At 28.0% G+C, this 23,646-nt stretch overlaps 3 protein-coding genes across 4 annotated transcripts in view; 1 reads left to right on the forward strand and 2 right to left on the reverse strand.

The window, feature by feature from the left end:
* LOC130672172 (tachykinin-like peptides receptor 99D) overlaps window positions 1-23,646 on the reverse strand; it is a 267,298-nt gene that overhangs the window by 212,346 nt on the left and 31,306 nt on the right. The window lies entirely within an intron of this gene.
* Window positions 1-23,646, forward strand: part of LOC130672174 (tachykinin-like peptides receptor 86C) — a 49,600-nt gene that overhangs the window by 7,787 nt on the left and 18,167 nt on the right. Inside the window, exon 2 of the mRNA XM_057476540.1 lies at window positions 14,176-14,389. Coding sequence (XP_057332523.1) covers window positions 14,176-14,389 — 214 coding nt within the window. The remainder of the gene's footprint in view (window positions 1-14,175; window positions 14,390-23,646) is intronic.
* Window positions 9,381-11,149, reverse strand: LOC130672177 (uncharacterized). Its single transcript, XM_057476546.1, has 2 exons — window positions 10,788-11,149; window positions 9,381-10,200 (listed from the first exon to the last, which is right to left on the reverse strand). Exons 1-2 carry the CDS (start codon window positions 11,032-11,034, stop codon window positions 9,635-9,637), a joined length of 813 nt encoding a protein of 270 aa, XP_057332529.1. The 5' UTR covers window positions 11,035-11,149; the 3' UTR covers window positions 9,381-9,634.

Below are 23,646 nucleotides of genomic sequence, written 5' to 3' on the forward strand. Positions count from 1 at the left end.
ATGCGTCGAATGAGACTTTCGAGGTTCAAATGTGGATAAAATTATTCCTGTATGTTTTGAGTATTTTGCGGCTCTAATCCAGATTATGTTATTCCAGTTTAGTCTTCAAAGTGGCAAAATTGGTCGTAACTACTACTTTGAGGACTAAACTAGGATAACTTTCTGTACTGCTGTCAATCTTAAAATTCTAAATTGGACGGATTTTTGCAATAACGTCTTAACTAACCTTATAAGTTAAGACGTTATTGCAAAAATCCGTCCAATTGATCCTCAAAAACCTCATTGAGAACTTTGAGACTTAAATCCGAATTTGTTTTTTGACTTCGGAATAACAAAAATAAAATTTGTGACAAATTGACTTTTTAGAAAAAAATGCTTTACTGGAATAAAAGTTGGCCTAAGTCAGACAGTTAAAAAAAAATTTTAAATTAAACTTGCTGTTGTAAAATGTACCTGAAGAACGGAACGTTTTTCACGCAACGAAAATGAAAAATTTATGTAATTTGACTGCTGAAAGGGTAGTTAGGAGTGGCCTGCAATTTCCGGCTGACATATTAGCGCGTATGCGAGACATTTCAAAAATTTAGATTCAGTAGATCTTTTACTTTTTGTTTTGTTTTTTATTTTTGTTTCACGAAAAACGTTCCGATCTTCAGGTACATGTTGTAAAGTCAATTAACTGACAATTAAAATAATAATAATTAAATTTCGCTAGCTGGTCTACAGTTAAATATTTTTTTTTGTTTCTATACGCAAATAATAATTTTCAAAGTAAAAAAACCCAAAAACTAATGTACACTGTAAAAAATTCGCAGAGTGAATGCGGATTAAATCCGGAGTGAATGCGGAGTGAATGAATTTTTAATTATTCACTCCCCTCGGAATGAAATTCACTCCGCAGGGGAGTTTTCGCGGAGTAGATAATTTTTTATTAATTTAATCCCTCCGGAGTGAAATTCACTCCGGAGCGGAGTTTTGAAAATATTATTAATAAAATATAACTCCACATAATGAAATCGAAGTAAAAATTCGCGTATTACATTATTGATCAGCAGATATGCACACACATACACACATACATATTTAGGCACACACGCGCACTCGCACACACACGCACGCACACATTTGCACACATTTGCACACACGCACAAATTTGCACAAACGCACAAGTTTGCACAAACGCACAAGTTTGCACACACGCACACAAACACCTGCACACACCCAAACACACACATGCACGCAAACACACACTCGCACACACACACACACATATTGTTTAGCAGTTTCATATAAATTAATATAAATTTATTTAAGTATTAAAACTCCGGATCGGAGTGAATTGGGAGTGAAATAAAATCCGCGTCACTCCGAGATCACTCCGCTAAAAAAAACTCTCAATTACTCCGCATGCGGAGTGATTTTTTTTTAAACTCCGGAACTCCGAGTGGCGGAGTGAATTCGGATTTTATTTCACTCCCAATTCACTCTGGATTTTTTACAGTGTACGTAATGGATATAATTAAAAAACAATTTTTTTGAAATTTGAACCCGTCCAGCTTTACCCGGTAGATCAATTTCAACTAAACAGCCGCTTTGCATCATAATACGACCTCTCACATATATATTTAGGTATATAAAGTTATAGTAAAGTGATTTTTAAAACTTTACTTACTCTATAAAATAAATCTATTCATCAAAGTCAAAATTAGCATAGACTATTATCTGACAACTGACAATACAAAATACAATACTGACTGATAAATTGAGAGAGTATATCCTTTCTTCTATATATAGATATAAACATTAATATAGAATACATCTCAAGAGATTACTTTTGAAACTTTGCTACTGTTCCATTCTTCTGCAACTGTATGTGCACAATATGAGCGTATATTGTTAAAGTAAATCCAACTATCATTATTAATATACACCAGGGATTTTTTAAACAATAAACTTATAAGATTTTGATAAAATTTTACTATTCAATACTCCGTACAAAAAGTTTAATTCTAGTTTAATTTCTGAGGCTTTTCAGGACAAAACTAGAATTTGTTTTTTGCTTCGGGAGAGAATTTTTGAAGTCGACCCAACTTTTATCGATAACTGATATCGCACTGACCACAATTTTGTTTTTAATAAACAAAAATAATTTCAAAATTGACTTTTTTTTTCGTCTTTTCTGAAGTGGCCCAATTCCATATGTATGAATATATATTTGATATATATGTATATATTTATATATCAAATTTATTCACCATCAAAAGTGATAGTTCTTTTCCATTCGCAACCAATTTTTTGTATCCTTTTTATTTCATGGAACAATGAATTGATCGATCAATATTTGCCCCTTTACATTATTTTCCTTTTTTCCGCGCGTCTCGAGCTCGAGGTTTTTTTATTCCAATTTTTTAAACTGCAGTTAGAGGATATAAATTATTCTACTAAAGTCCTACTAGTGCTCAAAAAGTATTCTCATTTGCTTTTAAATAATTGCTAAATCGATTTCGATTCACCGCAACCAGTTTTACTACCGATTACATGTTTTGCATGTGACTGTATGTGAATATCTGTCAGGGTATTTGTAGTACACGAGTTTAGTTTATGTTAAATTGCCCTCTATACTCTTGGGAGAATCGAGGCCAGTTCAATAATTTTCCCATGCAAATCATATCTACATTAGTCATTAAAAAATAATATAATGTTTTTTTTATTTTTATATTTCATACATCAGGGATTTACGCGAAAAAAAATACTTGAATTTGTTTTTTAATTAATAAGGGAGACTGGGAATATATGAGACATCATATCAAAATGTTTTTTTTTTTTTTTTAGAAAGAAATCAAATAAAATGGAGGAAATCGGTCACCCGAAATTCAATGGACAGTAAAACTTTTAGTCGACTAATTTTTCAGTCAAAAGTTCGATAGTTTAGATTTTGTAAAAAATATTTACGTAACTTTTTGCAAGAGAAAAAAAAACGCCAATTTATGAAAACTCATGAGTGTTAATGTAGTAGACTGCAGAAAAATTTAAAATTATTAATAAATCTAATAAATAAGTAATAAAACAAAATTTAAAAAAATGTGCATTTAAAAAATTTTAAAATTAATAAGTGCATTTTTTGTAAATATTATTTTTTTAATTTTTCCCTCTATATATTTATAATTTTAAATTTCTCTGATGTCTGCTACATTCACAATTTATACGATCAAATTTTATTAAAAAAAAAAAAAAAGTTGGATTTTTTATTTTATTAAAATTAAAAAAAAAAATCTAAAAAAAATAAAAATTTACGATATTTTTTTTCTACTAAACGTTTAATAATATTTTTAGTCAGAAGCCAAGTTGGAGCCATTACATATCAGACAGATTAGATTCCGTGATCGCGGCATGACACGCCTGTCTTGCAGTATATAATTATACTAACTAAGATTTGACCTTCGGATATCACTATCAAAAGTTTAGCATGCAAAGTACCTCATGATCCGTACATGGATTATGGATATCAACGTCCTCTGAGAGTTGAGCCAGCCCAGAGATTGGATAAACTCTCTCTTAAACTTTGTAGCATGTTTTAGCATAAAATAATCAACAATTTTGTAATATTCGCGCCTTACATTGCAACGGGTCAGTCGTTGGTTTAATGAGCTAACTTTAAACTTTGACAACTTACTCATCCGAAATGCTCTCATTTTATAAATCACATTTGTAAAATTAAGTCTTGAAGAGTACAAAAAAAATCTATTTTTCATTAAAGACTATTTGACAAAATGGAAGTAGAAAGCAGTTTTAGAGGAAACTATCTTTGTTATTGTCTCGATTAAATGTTACTAGTCTTTCTAATGTAATTGGTTTCATTTCGTTAAATTGTTTTTAGTTTTCTGGACGAAGCTTTAACTCACCGGGTCGATTGTTCTACTTAATTACAAATTGACAGCTCATTCGATTTTATTTTGTTATTTTAAAACTAAATTTTTAACGAAACTATAGGTTTTAGAGGGAAATGTTTTAAACAAAAATTGTAGGAAATTCAATTTACTACAAAAATGGTCCTTAGTCTTGTGACCGTATCTTTGATAGTTTTGAAGTTACAGGGATAGTATTTTAGGGATCAATTAATTTTTGAAAACTGTCAAAATTTATTTTCTTACTTTATGTTGCAATTACGTCAGAAAAATTGGACTTACGGAAAAATGTTATTGAAACTTTTTGTAGAGAATTTAATTATCTATCAAATTGTTTATATACATTTTTGTCATATTTATATTAGTTAAGCTAGAATTTTGATTTTTTTACAATAACTTTTACACAGAAAAAAATAATTTCTTGGCTCAAAGTTTTTTCTCGCCCCAAGAAATTTTTCGCATCATAAACTGAAAGCAAAAATTTTCTTGGGGTCAGAAAAAATTTTTTGAGGCGAAAAAAAAAATTCTTGTCAAAGAATTTTTTCTAGATCTAAGGAAATTTTTTATTTTCAATTCATAATGCGAAATATTTCTTGTGCCAAGAAATCCTTTATTTCTATTCTGTGTGAATGTAAATTTTCAAGTTGGTAATAAAAAAAAAAAAAATATTTTTTAAAAAAGTGAAGGTACTGCCATCGTATATATGAGGAATTATAACATGACAGAATTATTCACTCACTTCTACTCATTGAAATTTCTCGCATGCAGTCTATAAGAAAATAACATGGGGTGTATATTATTGTACTTGATATTGCAATAGAGTCACGATACTTTTAAATTCTGGGTAAGGCAAAAATGATTAATTAAACATGATATAAATTACTTATATAACCATTAGAAATAATATCACTCATTTTAAAGGCATTAATTGTGTATTCTTCGTATTGCAATGGTGAATAATTATCGCTTCATACATTTTAATTTCAATAAAATATGTAGAGGAGTGCCAGAATTTCTTTGATTTCCAATATGATAAATTTTTTTACATTCCATTTGTATTTTAATAAAATAATGAAAGCTAACTAACGCTGCACTTAATTCCGTCTTTCAATTTTTTTTCATGATTTTCAATCGAAATATATATATATCCCAGAAAATCATTGTCGTATGTATGCTATTTTACCGGTATATATTCCTGAATATATTTTTTCGTATGGTTCGAGCCCTGACCTCTTAGAAAATTCTTTTCCGGACTCGCTTGACATAGATTTTAGCTTGTGAACATTCTTCGGCACCCAAACAATGCAGCAGAGCAAAATTTATGTCGATTGAACTTTTTTAAAAAGATTTTCAATCGGACGATGCCAAGATAGCAGACTTCAACCAAACTGCACTCTTCCTACCGACCGTCTGATTTGTACTAGACGAAAACTGTTTAGAAGGTATGTCAATATCTTTTGAAGCTCAAGCTTATATACTCTAATGGATTTTAGGTTTCAAAGCTCAAAAACACTGAAAAAGTTTTGGGCTGCTTCAAAGTGTCAGCCCGTCTCTAAGTTTTTCTCTCCTCGAATCAATTAATACTCGTTAATTACACGATTATTTAAACTTTATGTTCAATAACCAGTCTTCAAACTTTTAAGTTTTTTTTTCTAAAAGTCTACTAAATGTTACGCAGTCACAGTTAATTTTTTTCCGCGTTGCAATTAAATTTTGAGGGTGTAAAATAACTTTCAGTGAGTAAAAATCAATCAGGTTAATTTTTACTCACAATTACGAATAAAAATTACACCTCGCGGCTGTCTAAATAAAATAAATTCTCTCTAATTCAATTTTTACTCGTAGTTTATAATAAAAAGTTGATGATTCAATTTATAAAATTCAAATTGAATATCAATAAAAATTACAATTAATAGGCTAAAATTTCTATGAAAAATCTAAAAACTATCTGATTGCCTTAGAAAATGACTTAAAATAAATATTTTGAAAAAGAATAAAAAAAAAAAAAATTACTCGTATTGTGTTGGAAAAGAAAAGATACAAATTTTTTTTTAATTTTAAAATAAATATTAAGTTATAGAGAGATACAGAGATCGTCTTTTTTTTGCCTCCGGGCGGAAAGCGTCAACTTTCGTCCCGCTGTGCAAAACGAAGTTGCCGCTTTCTGCCTCTATCGAGGTGAAAAATAGTATACACTCCTCGGGAAGTAAATAAAAAAGCCTCAGATCACATGTTTGTTGACCTCGGCCACATCTGACACATTTCTTACTTTACTTCCCTAGGTGTGTAATATACTATTTTTCCAAGCCTACGTTGGTGTGCGTAACATGTAAGTTGTCGCGAGCAAAATAAAAGACATTTAATCGAAGCCGATATTAACCGACGATTAACGGAGACTACTGAAATATTACTCTGCAGTTTAATTAGAGTAAAAATTACTTCCATAGGTAAGGAAATTTATTCGAGTTACGAGCAGTTTTTCATCATAGAATTAATTGTTTCAAAAGAATGGTATATTGGGGAGTAAAAATTAATAGATTAAGATAAGATAATCACAATAATCGATTAAATATGGGACTTAAACAGGGTATGAAATCATATAATCATACCACTTTATCTACTGTTAAAAAATTAGTCAATAATAGAGTAAAGCATAGTCTACACTGTAAAAAGAGCGGTGTTAAAAATGGACTCGTTTTAACTCCGCCCGGTGTAAAAATGAAATTACACCGCACAGTAAAAAATATTGTGTAAAATCAACACAGTTTGTGTGTTAAAAACGGTTGACACGAAATTTGTGTTGAAATTTACACCGGTGCCGGCGTTATTTTAACACCGGTAAAGAATATTTACACCGGTGGCGGCGTTATTTTCACACCGCTTTCGGGGGTAAATTTAACACCGATAATTTTAACACCTACACCGTTTGGACTTACCCCGGTGATTTTTTACAGTGTAGCAACGTTAATATTTAAACAAAAAATCTTAAATTTAAAACAAAAAATACCAATTTTTTGCAACGGCCCAGGATTACTTGAAATTACAGATTAATTTTTATCAAAAAATTCTTTTCATGTAGCAAAAATTTTTATTTGTTTCAAATAAAGTACTGAATAATTGAAAATCAAGGAGGATTTCGTTAAAGAGATTTCTAAAATTTTCAACAAAAAAATATACTGAGACATTTTTTTGACTACATTCAACAGGATTGAACATAATTAGATTTGCCCGGTCTTGTAGATGTCACTTAAATAACAAGAAATTCCTTTAAGGAAGTCAAGTGTCTTCTAGTATTTCTCTTCTTCTTTTTCTTTTTCTTTATAGTCAACTACAAATTACAAATTCAATTTTATACAAGTAGCATACAGTATACCTCTGAACTTTGTAAGCTCATTGACTGTAACTCTTCTTTTCTCAACTCGTATTCTATACCCTTGTTCTAAATCTTAAGCTTGTTTCCTTTCTTTAACTCGTACTAATAAAACAACTCAATGAATCCTGTGTATAGTAAAAATAATCTCACTTGATCTTGTATGTTGCGCTTTCTTCCTTTATCTGGCTTTCAACTTCACTATTTCCTGCTCTTCTAACATTTGCATTAATAATAGACCGTGCATCCTGATGCAGACGATGTGTTTGTCAACCCAGTTCTCACTATCGTGTGTTACCATCGCGTTTATTTACGCGAAATCATTCAAATCTATTTGTAACTTGTATTTACTTGTTTTTACTCGCATTTATATAATTATTTCATACATATTCTATATGATAATGATACTTTTATATAGTATTGATGTACAATAAATTATAATTTTATTTTTATAAATGAAAAAAAAAAAATAAAAATATCTATTTTTTATGGAAAATTGTTTAATGAAATTTTTATCAAAGTTAAAAAATGAATAACTTATTAAATATTGATTCTGCAAAAAAATGTAAAGAATACTTTTTTGTAGGAAATTTAATTCTGAAGAAATTTGTGCCTATACATTTTTATCGTATCTTTGATTGATAATTTGTTATATTAATTTAATGAATCTCAATTTATTATTAAGTTGAAAATTTAATTCCATTACACTGTAAGAGGAGCGGTGTTAAGAATGGACCCAATTTAACACCACGTGGTGTTAAAATGAAATAACACCGATGTAGAAGGTGTAATTTGGCGGTGTTAAAATACCGGTGTTAAATTGGTGTAAAAAAAAATTCCACGTATAGAAATTAGAAAAAAATGCACACTATAAAAAGAGCGGTGTTAAAAATGGACTCGTTTTAACTCCGCCCGGTGTAAAAATGAAATTACACCGGTGTAAGAGGAGTAATACACCGGTGTTAAAAGTAAGAGTAATACACCGGAGTAAGTAAAAATATTCACCAAGTAAAATATTTTAACACCGGTCTAGAAAATCAACACCGGTGACAGCGTTATTTTAACACCGGTACAGAATATTTACACCGGTGGTGGCGTAATTTTCACACCGCTTTCGGGGGTAAATTTAACACCGATAATTTTAACACTTACACCGCTTGGACTTACCCTGGTGATTTTTTACAGTGTATTACATATAAAAATATATGAAAATTTAATGAACATTATCTGGAGGAAATTTGAATTTTGCTATGTACTTATTTAAATAATTATTTATGTTATACGTAATTTATTTAAAAATTACACAATTTTACGGCCACCATTTTAATCACCAATAATTTAATTAATTAATAAAAATGTTGTTTAACTTTCGTGATCGAGTAAGTAAAAATATTCACAAAGTTGAATATTTTCAACACCAAAAAATATTTTAACACCGAGAAATTTTTTTAACACCAATAAAAAATATTTTTACCTTCGGCGGTGTTATTTTAACACCACTTTCGGTTGAAATTTAACGCCGAACATTTTAACTCCTACACCACCTGGACTTACCCCGGTTTTTTTTTTCAGTGCACTTCTACACTGTAAAAAATTTTGGTTCAAAAATGCACCCGAAAAACTTTACATGGCCGCATAGGGTAAAATAACGGTGTAAATTGTCCGTGTAATTTTAACACGGATTTAAATTTCCTACAAAATATTTCTTAATTATTTAACCCGTAAATTCAATAGATTCGACACTATTTTACTGCAAAGTTAATTAAAAAAACTGGTTATTTTTTTAAAATTTTAATTAAACTTTTAAATTATTATTTTCATTAATATTTTTATTTTTAAATATTGTATAGATAGCATATACACTGTGAAATAATTATCAGTAAACAATAATAATAATAAGAATTATCATACAACCTTCATATTTCTTATCTTAAACAATTAATGATTCAAACTAAAAAAAAAAAATAAAAGTAAGTTTTAAACAAATAATTATATTTTATCAATAAGTTATATTTATTATAGAAAAAAAAATATATTTAACATAATAATTAAATTAAAATAAAAAACAAAAATTTGAATAATTTATATCCAAAAAATTTCTAAAGATAATTTTACTGCAATTTTCTATGATCCTGAAATTGACAGACAATTCAAAATTTTCGGATTTTTTTTTCTACAAATCAATTACAAAAAAAAAAAAAAAAAAATATGCACATGTAGAAAATTTTGAAAACTATCGGTACAATTTTTTCAAATATTTTTTTTTCATAATTTATTTAAAAAAAAAAAAATCGAAGAATTATTAGACGTCAGCTAATTTCGGTATCATTATTTTTTATTTAAATTTAAAAAAATAAAATTAACTTTTAAGTTGTTCGACCAAACTTTTACCAGCTGCTTTGACCGGAACCAGAGCAGCTTTAACTGGCAACATAGCCGTTTTAATTGGTAAAGTTACCGGTAACGTTGCAGTACTGACTGCCGTAGAGGCGGCAAATTGACCGGTTTTCAGGAATGCTTTAATAGCTTTCCACATTTGTCTCAAAGTAAATTGTGCAGTGTCACGTTTCGCGCGACTCAGGCCATTGGTTTTTTCATTGAATTCTTTAATTAAACTCAATTGTTCCAATAAGTCATCGACTGTATTCAGTAAATCATTAACGAGATCTTGTACTTGGGTCAATAGTTGATAGAGCGATTTTGACAATCCGCCCAAACCTAATCCATCGAGAAGAGTTTTAAGCAATGCTTCAACTAGCCATAACACAACTCGCAGCAATTGTTTTACGATATTTATAATAATTATAAGTAAAATTGCCACTGGTGTTAATAATGCTTTTAAGCCTGTTAGGAGACCATTTGTTAAAAATCCTATTATTGTGTCCAAAAAATTTGACGAAGAAAGTGTTGGCATCGATGATGATGCTACAAAATAAATTTTTTTTTCTTATTAATTGCAATAGTACTATACTGCGGAGTGAACGCTAATTAAATACCGAGTGATTGCGGACCGGATGACTATTTATTTATTTAATCCCCTTGGAGTAAAATTTACCCCAAAGGAAGTTTATTTTAATATTTAAACTCCGAATCTGAGTGAATGCGGATTTTGAATAAAATCCGAATTCACTCCTGAATTTTTTCAGTGATTCAAACTTTAATTAGATATATTTCAGATAATTTATGAGATAAATAAATATCATGGGTGGTTTTTGAAAAGGGAATTTAGTTTGCTACAACTTTTGTTTGAAAAAAAATTGTGTGGGATCAATAGTTTCAGAGATATAGTCATTTTTATTATTAATAAAATTTCTTATTTTTGAAATGGATTTTTTTGAAAAATTTCAAACGGCTATAAATTTTGAACTGTTGATCCCACGAATTTTTTTATTGATATCAAAGTTGTAGCAAATTGAATTACCTTTCCACTGAGTACCAATGATGGCCATTTATTTTGATTGGCACCGACGATATAAGAAATTAAAAAAAAAAAAAAAATAATTGTTACATACATCCCCCTTTGTAATTATTTATGGCTTTGGACACAATCTCAGCAATAGTAGAAAATGGCACAGTAGTATTAGATGTCCCTGAATTAGAAAGTGACGGTGGTTTTTGTAAAGCTGGGAATGTGTCCCTTAAGTTTTTAATAAAATCAGCAGTCAAATTTGACGACTTTCCTGCTGGTGGAGCTGTGGGTCCAGCTAATATAGCTGGCGCGAAATTTAAAATTGTTAAAATTATAATCAATTTAGCCATTTTACCGATTACACCTTTTTCGTTATTCTAGTTTTTTTTTTTTAAATTATTTTAACAGACACTAATCACCAGTCCCACCGTGAACTTGGCTTGAATTGATGCTTTCCTTGAGGTAAATTGGACGCTTATCGCTTTTACAAAACATGAACATGCGCATTCACATAAACTATTTACCAGAAATTATATAAACTTGACATTATCATCGACATAAATATAAACTTGAAAGTTAATAAATAAATTTTTGAGTGTCCTAGATAATATTTTATTATAAACCATAATTTTTTTTTTTATATTTTTAATTAAAATTCGGTTGCTTAAGGGATGAAAAAAAAAATTTGACTTCATTTGAAAATCATTAATTTTCAGAAAATTAATCCTCACTTTTATCTGATTGCTAAAATTAATTAACAGAAAAATTTTAAAAATAAAGTTTTTTTTTTTAATATCAGAAAAAATAATAATCGACCAATCGCAATACGGAAAAGTTTAAATTGTACCGATAGATAAAAAAAATATTGAACGGTTGATTGTTATTTATTGAAATAAAAGTGATAACTTACGTGACAACAATTATTTAGTGACGTGAAAGTCGATATACTAAAGAACCTTGAAGTATTTTTTTATTTTTCCTTTTATAACATTGGAAAAAAAAAATTCTAACTCTTAATATTTGAATTTTATATAAATAAATAAATAAAATGTCTAATTAATTGAAAATATTGAACATAAATTAAAATAAAAAATACATGAATTTTAATTTAATAGACACTGCGTTCACCGGAAGTGACAAATGGTTAAAAATGAGAGAGGAAATTCGAAACGAAATTTACACACTTGTGAGCTTGATAGTAAGCGCTCGAGCTTCTAATCGAATTTGTATTATTCGTAATAAAGGAATTGATCATGCGAAAATTTTATATCGTTTATAAATAAAATATTTGTGAGATTATTTGAGAGAGAAAAAATAAATGCTTAGTCACGTAAATATTTTTTGAGAAATAGACTTTTAGTCTGTTAGTTTAACCGTTAGACTCTGATGTTAATTCAGACCTGAAATTTAAGCTGACCATACTGAGGATGAGGCACATACTGGCTGTCATGGTCTTCACAATGAAATCGAGGATCAAGTTCTCAATCCTCTTAACAGACATCTCTCTACTTATATACACTAACTATGAGTTACGTCATGAGCGTCAATTAGTTGTTAATTGGATCACAATAGCTTTTATGTCTGTACTTTGTTGTTGTGAAAATTAAAAAACAAAAATAATTATTAAAAATTTAATTTTTACAAATTGCCATTTTTATTATTTTTCAATTTTTTTTTTAACTCGCATCTTTCTTTGAGTGAATTAGAAAAAAATATTGCATGGGGTTGAAATAAATTTTCTACAACAATTAGAATTTACGGAATTGAGAATTCATTTTTTTTTTTTTTTTAAATAAATATTTTGATTTTCAAAAAATTGGAAAAAAAATTCAATCAAAATGGAAAAGCGTAAAAAAAATTGGTCTATCGGTTGACCCTGCGGGCCAGCCCTAAAACTTCCCGCTATTTCGAGCTCCTTGAGCTCGAAAAAATTGTTGTGAATACATTTTCGAGCTCGAAAATACTTTTGATTGCCATTGTTTTCAAAAAAACGTTTTTTTACTATTTTTTCTCCAACGTATATTTCAAACAAATTGATCGATTGAGACGGTTGAGGTGGCAATCGACGCGTTTTATAAAGTTCTAAAGCTGATCAAATTTTGAAATTGATTTATCGAGTTGTTTTTGAGAAATTTCGAAACCAATAACTCCCCGAATTTTTGAAAATTTTCAATTTTCTTAGCGGGAAGTTTAAAAAGTTTTTTTTTCATATTTTTCATAGAATCTCTAGAAAAAGTCCTCGTGTAAAAAAAATCGTTGAAAAAACGTTGACTATTCCAAACTTTAAAACGTGACATGACAAACTTTTTAACTTTCCGCTTAGAAAATTGAAAATTTTTTTGCTTGAGTTCGAAAACCGTGAGAAGTTTCGGGGCTGTTGGGTCAGGCGGTTTTCAGATTTTTTTTAACGATTTTTAAATATCTGAAAATTCAAAAAAGAAAACAATTGACTGAATATTTATAGACTTTTTTGTAGACTTGTTTGACTTTTCAATAAAAGTGATAAATTTTATCTCTTTTTCAGTGGAAAATACGATCAGAGAAAACTGATTTTAAACTTTTCTTTTGAGCATATTTTAATAGTATCAAGTCAATCATTTATTTCTCCTTCGAATTTTTAAAAGTTTAAATAAACATTCAAAAAAACTACATCGTTCTATCATATTTTAAAGTTCAGAATAAACACTTTTATAAATATTTTTTTTTACGGGTCAGCTTAAATAAATATTTATGTATAAATAAAAAATATATATTTTAAGAATTGAAGAGCGAAAAAAAAAATAAAATTTTACGGACAAAATCCAGATAAAAGCTTTTTTTTTTTAAAAAAAGGTACTCCATTTTACCGCAATTTTAAATGTATGAATTAATCTAAAATTTATATTACAAGAGATATAAAAATGCCGCCAACTTAAAAAATATTTAAAAGAAAATTTTATGGAAAAGTATTTCGATAAGATTAGTTGGGATTGTTATCGAAACTCAGTTTTTTTTTAGCTATAAAAGCTGAACCAGCTCGTAAAGAAAAGTTTTAATACACCGTTGGTGGGTAAGAGTATTTGTTTAGATTAACAAGTTGATAATGCTTGAAGAAGTTGTTTCTAGATTTTGAAATAAAACCACTTGTCCCGTAAATAGAATCGATTGTCACTCTCATGCACGTTTTGAACTTCGAGTGTGTGATAAGGAAAGTATGAAAGGCAAAGTGTTTGATACTGAGAAAGTTTGATGTTTTCAAAAGTGTATCCATGTTCTGGGTCAGCAAATACTTGCATTTACTTCCAGCTTACTGAAATTCCCTTTTATACTTTCAACAATAGAACTCAGGGTATCAAATATAAAATATAAATTTTTCGAATCATAAACGGATTATTGAGTCTTGAGTCTTGACATTGATATCCGGAATCAATTTTGAATTTATGTCACTGATTTATTTAAATAAATAATTTATATTTTATTTTATTTATAAAAATTCCTTGCTTTTTTTTCAGCGCACAGAAGAATGCGGACTGTGACGAATTACCTGCTTGTAAATTTGTCAATTGCAGATTTGATGATGTCACTATTGAACTGCGGATTCAATTTCATTTTTATGCTCAACTCAAGCTGGCCATTTGGAGTTATTTACTGTACGGTCAATAATTTTGTGGCGAATGTGACAGTTGCCTCGAGCACATTCACTCTAGTTGTCATATCTTTTGACAGGTACGTTTTCAAACAATAATAATTCAAATTAATCAAAATGAAATTTAGTCAAAACTCAAAAAATGATGATGAGTTTTTTAAACTTGACTTTGGATTTAAATTGTGACTCAACTATTAGATTTACGGATAAAGTTAAAGAATACTTTTTTACAGAAAATTTAATTTCCTATAAAATTGTATAAGTGTATATTTGTCGTATCGTCGATAGTTTAGTCAGAATTTTAAATTAAAGAGGGAAAAAAATTGATAGAATAAAATATTATGAATTTAAATGTAAACTGGTTACTTTAAATTGAAATTGTAAGTTATATATTAAAGATATGATAAGAATGTATGAGACCAAAATTATTTAAAATTAAATTTCCTACAAAAATGTACTTATTGAATTTTTTCGTAAACTTAATAATTAATAAGTTATTTAAATTAAAACTTTAAATGAAATAAATTTAACGAAATAATTTTGTTAGAAATAATGATAAAAATTTAATGAGACTTTTTTTTAGAGTAATTAAAATTTATAATTATTATTTCATTGTGTTTTTCTGTGTAAATTAAAGTTTTAAGTAATTATAATTTTTGAAAATGAGGCTTTAATTAAAGAGCGTTGTGCAACTGACGGATCTATTGTTTGGACATTCTGTAAACATGTCTGTTAATTATGTTTCCTGAATATCAAACAATTTGACGCACTTTTATGCGCGCAAAACAAAGCGCATCAACGTGTCGCCAGCTTTTCTTTCTCTTGTTCTCGTCTATTTGTTAATCATGAACTAACTTAAAAATTTTCTTATACTGTAAGAAAATTTGTTGAGTGAACGCGTATTTAATATGGAGTGAATAATTTATTTACTTATTTAATCTCCTCGGAGTGAATGCGGATTTTAAAAAAATCCTAATTCACTCCCGATTTTTTACAGTGTATCAATTATTCAAAATATATTTTCCGAAAATTCGAATTTCCATTAACTTTTTTTTAAAAGTTTTTTTTTTATTTGGTTAAAAAATAAATAAATTTATACATCACGTAAAAGCTACGCGCAGAGAAAAGAATAGTTCGAAATTCCTATGTAGAATGGTAACCGTTACTATGTTACATAGTAACGAGGATTTTTTAGCGCCGAGAGTCACGGGACAGAGTAATCTCCCCTATTCTACATGGCAACAATGTTACCTAGCAACGTTTACGATCTTTTACTTATTTTATATTTAGTAAATAAGGTCGTGGCAAAATAAATAACTTAAGTTACTTTAAATATATGTAGAAATTGAATTAATCTATTGAAATAATTAAAATATTGCTCAAAATGAAATATCATTTTTTGATAAAAGATAAAGAATAATTTTAAAAATTATAATATTTAGTAATAAACAATTTATTTACTTGGTTTGTTTACCTTGTTGTCTTATATACATTTATTAAACTGTAATGACAGCTATTCAAGCATTGGATTGAGTAGCATTCTACATAGTCCTGATTCCCATGCTAGATAGCGATTTTTACCATTTTACTTGTTTCAATGTAACACAGTAATCATTACCAGAAAAATGCTAACCTTAGCGGACCCAAATTACGGTGGGTTTACCGTAAATTACGGTAATTCGATAATCCACCCAAATTTTTACGGTAGATTTATCGTATTCTACGGTAAATTTACGATAAACCCACCGTGATTTACAATAAAATCGCTGTAATTTACGGTAATCCACCGTAAAATACTGATTTACCGTAAATTACGGTGGATTTGCCACAATTTACGGTGGGTTTACCGTAAATTACGGTAAATCTACTTGAATTCTACGGTAATTTACCATATTTTATGGTATATTTCCGGTAAAAATACCGTAAATTTCCGGTAAATTAGGTCTGCTAGGGAATGAATCTTATTCTCCATATCATTATTTACCATTTTACTTAAAATTAATCTGGTTACGATGTAGAATGGTAATCATTACTATTCTTTTTTCTCTGAGTAACTAACACTCGATATTAAATTATATATTTATCACAGCAATGCATTCATAATGACAATGACAGTGACAATAAACCGAACAAACGTTAATAAAATTTAAACAAAAATAAAAAACTTAATATCGCTATTTCATCTACGCCCGGTCTTTGTGAAAAATAGTATTTTCAATGGATATTTCAAATTGTACAAAAAATGTCACCTTCTTTTTTACTCATGACTTTACTTTTCTTGGCTCTTTACAACTTGCACCAACGAAACTCCATAGCTGTCGCGTTATTGGATAACGATAAATCGTCTAAGAGTATTTCAATATATTGCAGGTTTATATCTACAAAATATGTTGTTTGAACTTTTATATGACCACTGTACAGTGTATAGAATTTTTATAAATTATTTTATTTTATTTTTTTAATGTCACCTCTGCGCTTTTTATTCTACGATAGGTGGAAACTAAAAACAAACAAATTCATTTTTATTTCCACTACATTATTATTTCATTTTTTTATTTATCCACAAATTAATTGTTCGAAAAAAATTTTTTAATATTCAATAAAACTGAAAATTATTTTATATTTCATTATCGCAGAAATTTATAATGAACTTAATGAATTGTACGGCATTAATTAATATTCCATGGATGAACATGACCATATTTAGTGTACTTGTTAATTAATTTATTGTATACGTTTATTATCGATGAACTTACTCATAAATTTTAATATTTACCGATAAATATGACGCAGTTAATAATTATTTATTTTATACTTTAAATATAAAAAAAATGACTTTTGTAAAATTTATGATATTTACAAATAATTAGAGATTTTAAATTTTTAAAAAATAATTTCCCGCTAAATTTACTTGAAAAATATTTTTTTGATTAATTTATTATAAATAGAAAATTCTTAATTAATTTTATAAATATATCAATGAGTTATCAAAGTTAATGCGATAAGAAAAAGGAGTAAATATCCGTAACAATGGTAATAATTCGAACAAATTTTTTTTAAAGAAGATTACGCTGTACTTAGCAATTTGTCATGACATTTGAAGTTAATTTACTGAGAAAAAGTTATGAAATGAACTTTTTAATAATCATATTTACATAGATTATAAATTCTCTCAATTAGAAGTTATTTTTTTCTATAATCAGTAAAAGTTATTAAATATTTTTTTTATTTTTAAATTCATTAAAGTAACTACTAACTTGCAGTAACTGTGAGTCCGAGTATTTAATAATATTTGAATAAATTAAACTTTTTATTGAATCATTTATTTCTTTTACTACACTGTAAAAAGAGCGGTGTTAAAAATTGACTCAATTTAACACCGCGCGGAGTCAAAATGAAATAACAACGGTGTAGAAAGTGTAATTTGGCGGTGTTAAAATACCGGTGTTAAATCGGTGTAAAAGAAAATTCCACGTATAGAAATTAAAAAAAAAATGTATTACATGTGAAAAAATATAATAAAAATTTAATGAATATTGTATGGAGGAAATTTGTATTTTGCTGTGTACTTATTTAAATAATTATCTATGTTCTACGTAAGTTATTTAAAAATTACACAATTTTACGCCCACGATTTCAATCGCCACTAATTTAATTAATTAATAAAAATATTTTTTAACTTTCGTGATCGAGTAAGTAAAAATATTCACAAATTTAAATATTTTCAACACCGAAAAAATATTTTTTCATGATACCAGCATCGAAACTTGAAGTTTCAGTGTCTCTACAGCCCGTCGAAACAAGCTAATTTCAAGCCGATGCTGCAAACAACTGCTAGCGAATTCGTAATTCAAAAATACCTCCATACTGCGGCAGAAAAAATTGTGTTTCTTCCCAAGGGAAGAAACACAATTGCTTCTGCCCGGTATCAGTTATATTTAATGTTCATTTGCAGCCTTATTACTCTCATTTGTTTACTTGTCACTTCAGTTTACTCATTTCATTTTTTATGTGACAGGTCTAATTAACCAAATAAAATTAATAAAAAGTGTGTGAAAATAATATTTTTGTCTTATTTACTATTTAATAAGTGATTGTAAATCACATATTTCTCATTCTCTAACAGTTCTCCTTATCATTGGCTTGAAATTAACTTGTTTCTTACTGGCTGCTGACACTGAAGCTTCAAGTTCCGATGCAGGTAATCATGAAAAATATAGCGTGTGACTCAGGATAAAACACGATTTCAGACTGCGGGTGATGTCAGCCCTGCGGCTCGCAGACTACACGATTGTGGCCTATGCGCATACGTTTACTATAGGACACTTGTAAATTTTGTACCAGTTTTCTTATAGTCCGGTGTTACTATGCACCCATAGTAAATTTGTTGGGAATTTTTCAGTGTATCGTCAATAGTAAATATTACTATACGAGAAACGAATAGTTAACATAAAAGCATGATAACCCTGATTAAACAAAACGATTCACTCAATGATGAATATATATCTATATAGTAGTAAAATTGAATCGTTTTGAATTGTTTTTAATCGTTCCTAATCGTTTTGAATTGTTTCTTTTAATCAGGGAACGATTATCAAATACAGATGGTAATCATTCCCTATTGCAAAATGGTAATAGTTAGTATTTTTTTTCAGCGTCTAAGTTCAAAAATATTAAAGAATATCAATGTTTTAAATGACTAAAAAAATTTATCTAAAATATAAATTCAGTTATCGACAATTTTTTTTAAATTATTATTTTTCTATACAATTTATTTTCAACTTTCATTAGGGAGATTAAAAAAAAATTTCGTAAAAAAAATGTCAAACTTTACAGTCATCAATAATGAAGATAGATCAATTTATTATCATTGTTCTTGTGAAAAAACAAGCTTCTATACTTTTTTAAATTTATCAAAGTATGAAATTGACAGTCAGCTATTTTTAATAATTTATAAACTTTGTATGAAAAAAATTTAAAAAGTTATCCTTTTTAAATTTAGATCATCATGATATTAACTTTAATGGTATTGACTAAAGTGTGTTTAGTAATGTAACGAAAAAATAATAGTACCAGCTGTAGCATCGTTACACTCTGATTGTTTTTATCCATTAATCTTAATTAGCTTATGAAAACTTTTTCATGAGTATGTTTTTGCTTTAAGCTAAATTTTGCCTCATAAACACGGTAGTAATTTCCACATACATACACATATATTTGTAAAAATATGTGAAATATATCAAGCGCGGAGTCGTCTTTGCTAAACAATGAAACAAAAGTCCCTCGAGACTCCAACGGGTGTGTAAATTTTTTATGTTACTCAGGATGTATTCGTGCGGATATATATGCAGATCTTATACAAAAGAAAAATTTTCTATCTCAGGAAACTCATTGATTTTCTCGTGTCATTTTCATCTTGATAAGACAAATTTTTTTTTATTTTAATTTGTATTTATTAAAAAAAAAAAAAAAGAATTCGAACTTGAACGCATCATTATAAATTTTAAAATTCAAAAAGGCTATGGGGGTTAAAGCAATAGTATATTGTTATTTACTTTAGCATAAAAGGGTCTGAAGAAGACAATGTTACGTGGTTTGCTTTAGAATGTGTCAGCAAAACGTGCTTTCTTGCACAACTGTGTGTTACATTACTGTTAAGTGTTGGGTAAATGTATATAAATGATTGTGCCGACACTTTAAATTCGATAACTCAAAGTTGACATTGTTTTGATTAATGAAGTTCACTATATAAGATTGGGCAAAATGAGACTCGGGGGAAATGAGACATCAGTCGGGAGACAAAAAATTTTTTTTCTTTTAAATAAAAAAGTTTTATTATATACTTTACAAGATAAGGGATGGGGTAAAATGGTTGTACTCATTAGACCCTCCCGTCTTGAATTTTATTTTTAAAAAATTATTTTCATCGTTGAAAATCAAAACTATGGATTGATATATTTTATTGATATAAAAAACCAGCTGATTTTTACTGTAAAAAATTTGCGGAGTGGATTTTTTATTTATTTAATTCCCGCGGAGTGAATTTCACTTCGATGGGGAGTTCGGAAAATAATAATTATAAAAAAAATTACTAATACACAGTGAGCTTAGGTCGTTGATATTTAGACATTTATATTGAGTACGGAAATAATTACGAGCTCCCTTTCCATATATTAACGCGAAATGATTTTTAAAAATTATAACCAGCTGATAATAAAACTTTAACAAATATAATTCCACTGAGTCACAAACTGTCGAATGACTTACATCAACCATACCACGAGATAACATTTCATATTGCACCGAAATATAAAATATTCCCATAAAAACTATGTCACTATAAGCTACTTAATAATTTAATATTTCCACTATGTATTATATATATGAAATTATAATTTAGTGAGTTACTAAAACATTTTATAAATTAACAAGATAATATTTTAAGTTTAATTATTAATATCTGAATGAATTATTTATTTAAATAATTATGTTTCTAATTAACAGCTGTTTCTATTAAATATAAATTTATTTAAGTATTAAAATTCCGGACCGGAGTGAATGCGGATTTAAATAAAATCCGCGTCACTCCGAAATCACTCCGCCCATAAAAAAATCCCTATTCACTCCGCATGCTGTGATTTTTTTTTAAACTCCGGAAATCCGAGTGACGGAGTGAATTCGGATTGAAATAAAAAATCCGTATTCACTCCGAGATCACTCCCGATTTTTTACAGTGCATTGATATTTTTGATTAAAATAAAAAAAACCAGCTGATTTATGGAAAAAAAATGTTAAGGTGACCAACTTGCCTCAACATCTATATTATTAAGAGAATAAGGAAAATTTAGTTCCCGCCATATCTATATGATAGAATTAGTTAATGTTATTGAAATTGGTATCATCAGATAGGTCTTGACTTGAATTTGTGCCTTTTCATACTTTAAACTCTTTTTAATTGCCAAGTATTCAGATAAATAGATTCATCTATATCATTCGAATTACATTTAAATTACGCGGGAAAAAAGACGATCGTATTTATTTTCTTTAAATAAATTAATACTTTAATTATTCTGTCACTAAATATGACTGAATGTCACTGAATATATGGCTATATTATTTATATCGCGTTACTTATTCCAAAATGACAGATTTTTATACTCCCTTTTGGTTTTAGGAAGCTTCTCAAAGCCTAAAAAGTGTGGATAGAAAAAAAAAAAGGATTCATTGACACAAAAAATCTTTACTCGCCTAAAGAAAATTTTCACTTACCCCAATAAATTTTTTGCATTGCGAACTGAAAACAAAAATTTATTTAGATCTAGAAAAAATTACTCAGTGCAAGGAATTATTTCTTGACCAAAAAAATCTTTTCTCGCCCCAAGACAATTTTTGTATTTAATTGATAATGCATAAAATTTCTTGGTGCAAATTAAAATTTTGTTGTGGCAAGAAATCCTTTTTTTCTGCGTATTTTATAAGTGTAGTAGTGATATTTGGGCAGTTACGTAGTGACTGCAGGTTACTCGTTTTGGATAATAAATAAATGCTTTTGAAAAAAAAATTTTTCTTACAGAATGTTCTAATTTCAGTCTCTACATTTACATCTATTTTGATAATCATAATTTAAAATAATTATTTTGATGATAAATAATATTTAAATATTACATTCTGAAATTAATAATATGCAATATGACTTTGAGTATAACTCATCACATAATTATAACAATAAACGATGCTCCGTAACTAAGAAGATATCAAAGTTACGTACTCCCATGCGGGTTTTATCGCAACTTGAAAGTTACTTTGACGAATTCATGTGCAACTACAGTATTAAACTTATGTATTAACTCCAAGTAATTTTCACTTAATAATCTAACGTTTACTGCGACGTAACGAGTCTTTTTTAAAAGTTCAGTTTATATTAATTATAATAAATTACTAACGTCAAAGAATTGTATACCTCATTGACGGCCATATTAATTAAAAATGAGCATACAGTAAAATAAGTTAATTACGTAAATTTAATAATTATAAATTATAATAAATAAAAAAAACGAAATAATTAAAAAAAAAAAGTTATAACAATTGCTGAGTTTTATTCACAAAAAAAAATACCGTAAATTACATAAAAATACGTATCGTATTTTTCTCATGTCGTACGGGAGGTGAATGCAAAAAGTCTCAGGAAAATGGAATAAAATTGGTACCAGTAAGTTTCATAAAAAAAAAAAAAACGTGTGGTTCATTATGACTGGTTACGAAGTGTACGGAAAGAGCGGATTTGTGAATAAAAAAAATAAGTTTAGTTTTACATACTGCACAAATTAACAATCGTGTCATAAATTTTTTTTTTAAAAACGAAAATGGTAGAGAAAATGCAGTAAATAAGACAATAAAAATATTTAGATACGCATGTACATGTAAAGTTTGAAACACTAATGAAGTCTATAACTCTTATGGTAAAAATACCACAGAATTTGGATTGTACCCAACGTACATTAATTTACATAAGTACGTTTAGTAAGAAAACTAGAAAAGCTTTCTACACGTTTATGTCTTAAATCATTCTAGTTTTTTAACTCGTTTTTTGTTTTCAGCAGAAAAAAATGTTAGTATGGTAAATACGTAAAAGTCGGTGTAACATTTTAAAATATATTATGATGGTTATTATTGTTATTTTTATAAAATTTTTTTGATTGGATTCATGGCAGAATTTAAATTAAATTCAATGGATTCATTTTTGTAGCAAATTTAATTCTAAACATAACGTAATTTAAATTTAAATCATCGAGTTTATGAATAATAAATTTAAAATTTCATTCCATTAATGATATTGTTTTTTAAAATTAAAATTTTGACTGTTCTATGGAAAATGGAAAAATTATATCGAATTATATAATAATTCTAAAAATACATACATTTTTATAACCCCTTTTTGGGTACAGAGAGCTTACTAAAGCCAAAAAGTCATACATTTTTTTTTATAGCCAATCGTTCTGGAGACTTTTTTTAAAACTCAAAATTGCAAAAAAATTTTTGAAAGGCAAAAAAGCATAATTTGAGTCATGTGCCCTTCAAAATTTCAAATTTTTTTTTTAATTTTTAGCTCTAAAATAATTGACAATAAAAAAAATCGTACGCCCTATTTGGCTTTAGAAAGCTCCCTAAATCTAAAAGAAAGAATAAAAATATGTCCTTGTAGAATTAGTACACTGTAAAAAATCGGTAGTGAATTTGGAGTAATTACGGATTTTATTTAAATCCAAATTCTCTTCGTCACTTGGAGCTTCGGAGTTTTAGAAAAAATCACTCCACATACGAAGTAAATTAGGAGCTT

Source organism: Microplitis mediator, chromosome 7 (genome assembly GCF_029852145.1).
Source record: "Microplitis mediator isolate UGA2020A chromosome 7, iyMicMedi2.1, whole genome shotgun sequence".
NCBI classification, from domain to species: domain Eukaryota; kingdom Metazoa; phylum Arthropoda; class Insecta; order Hymenoptera; family Braconidae; genus Microplitis; species Microplitis mediator.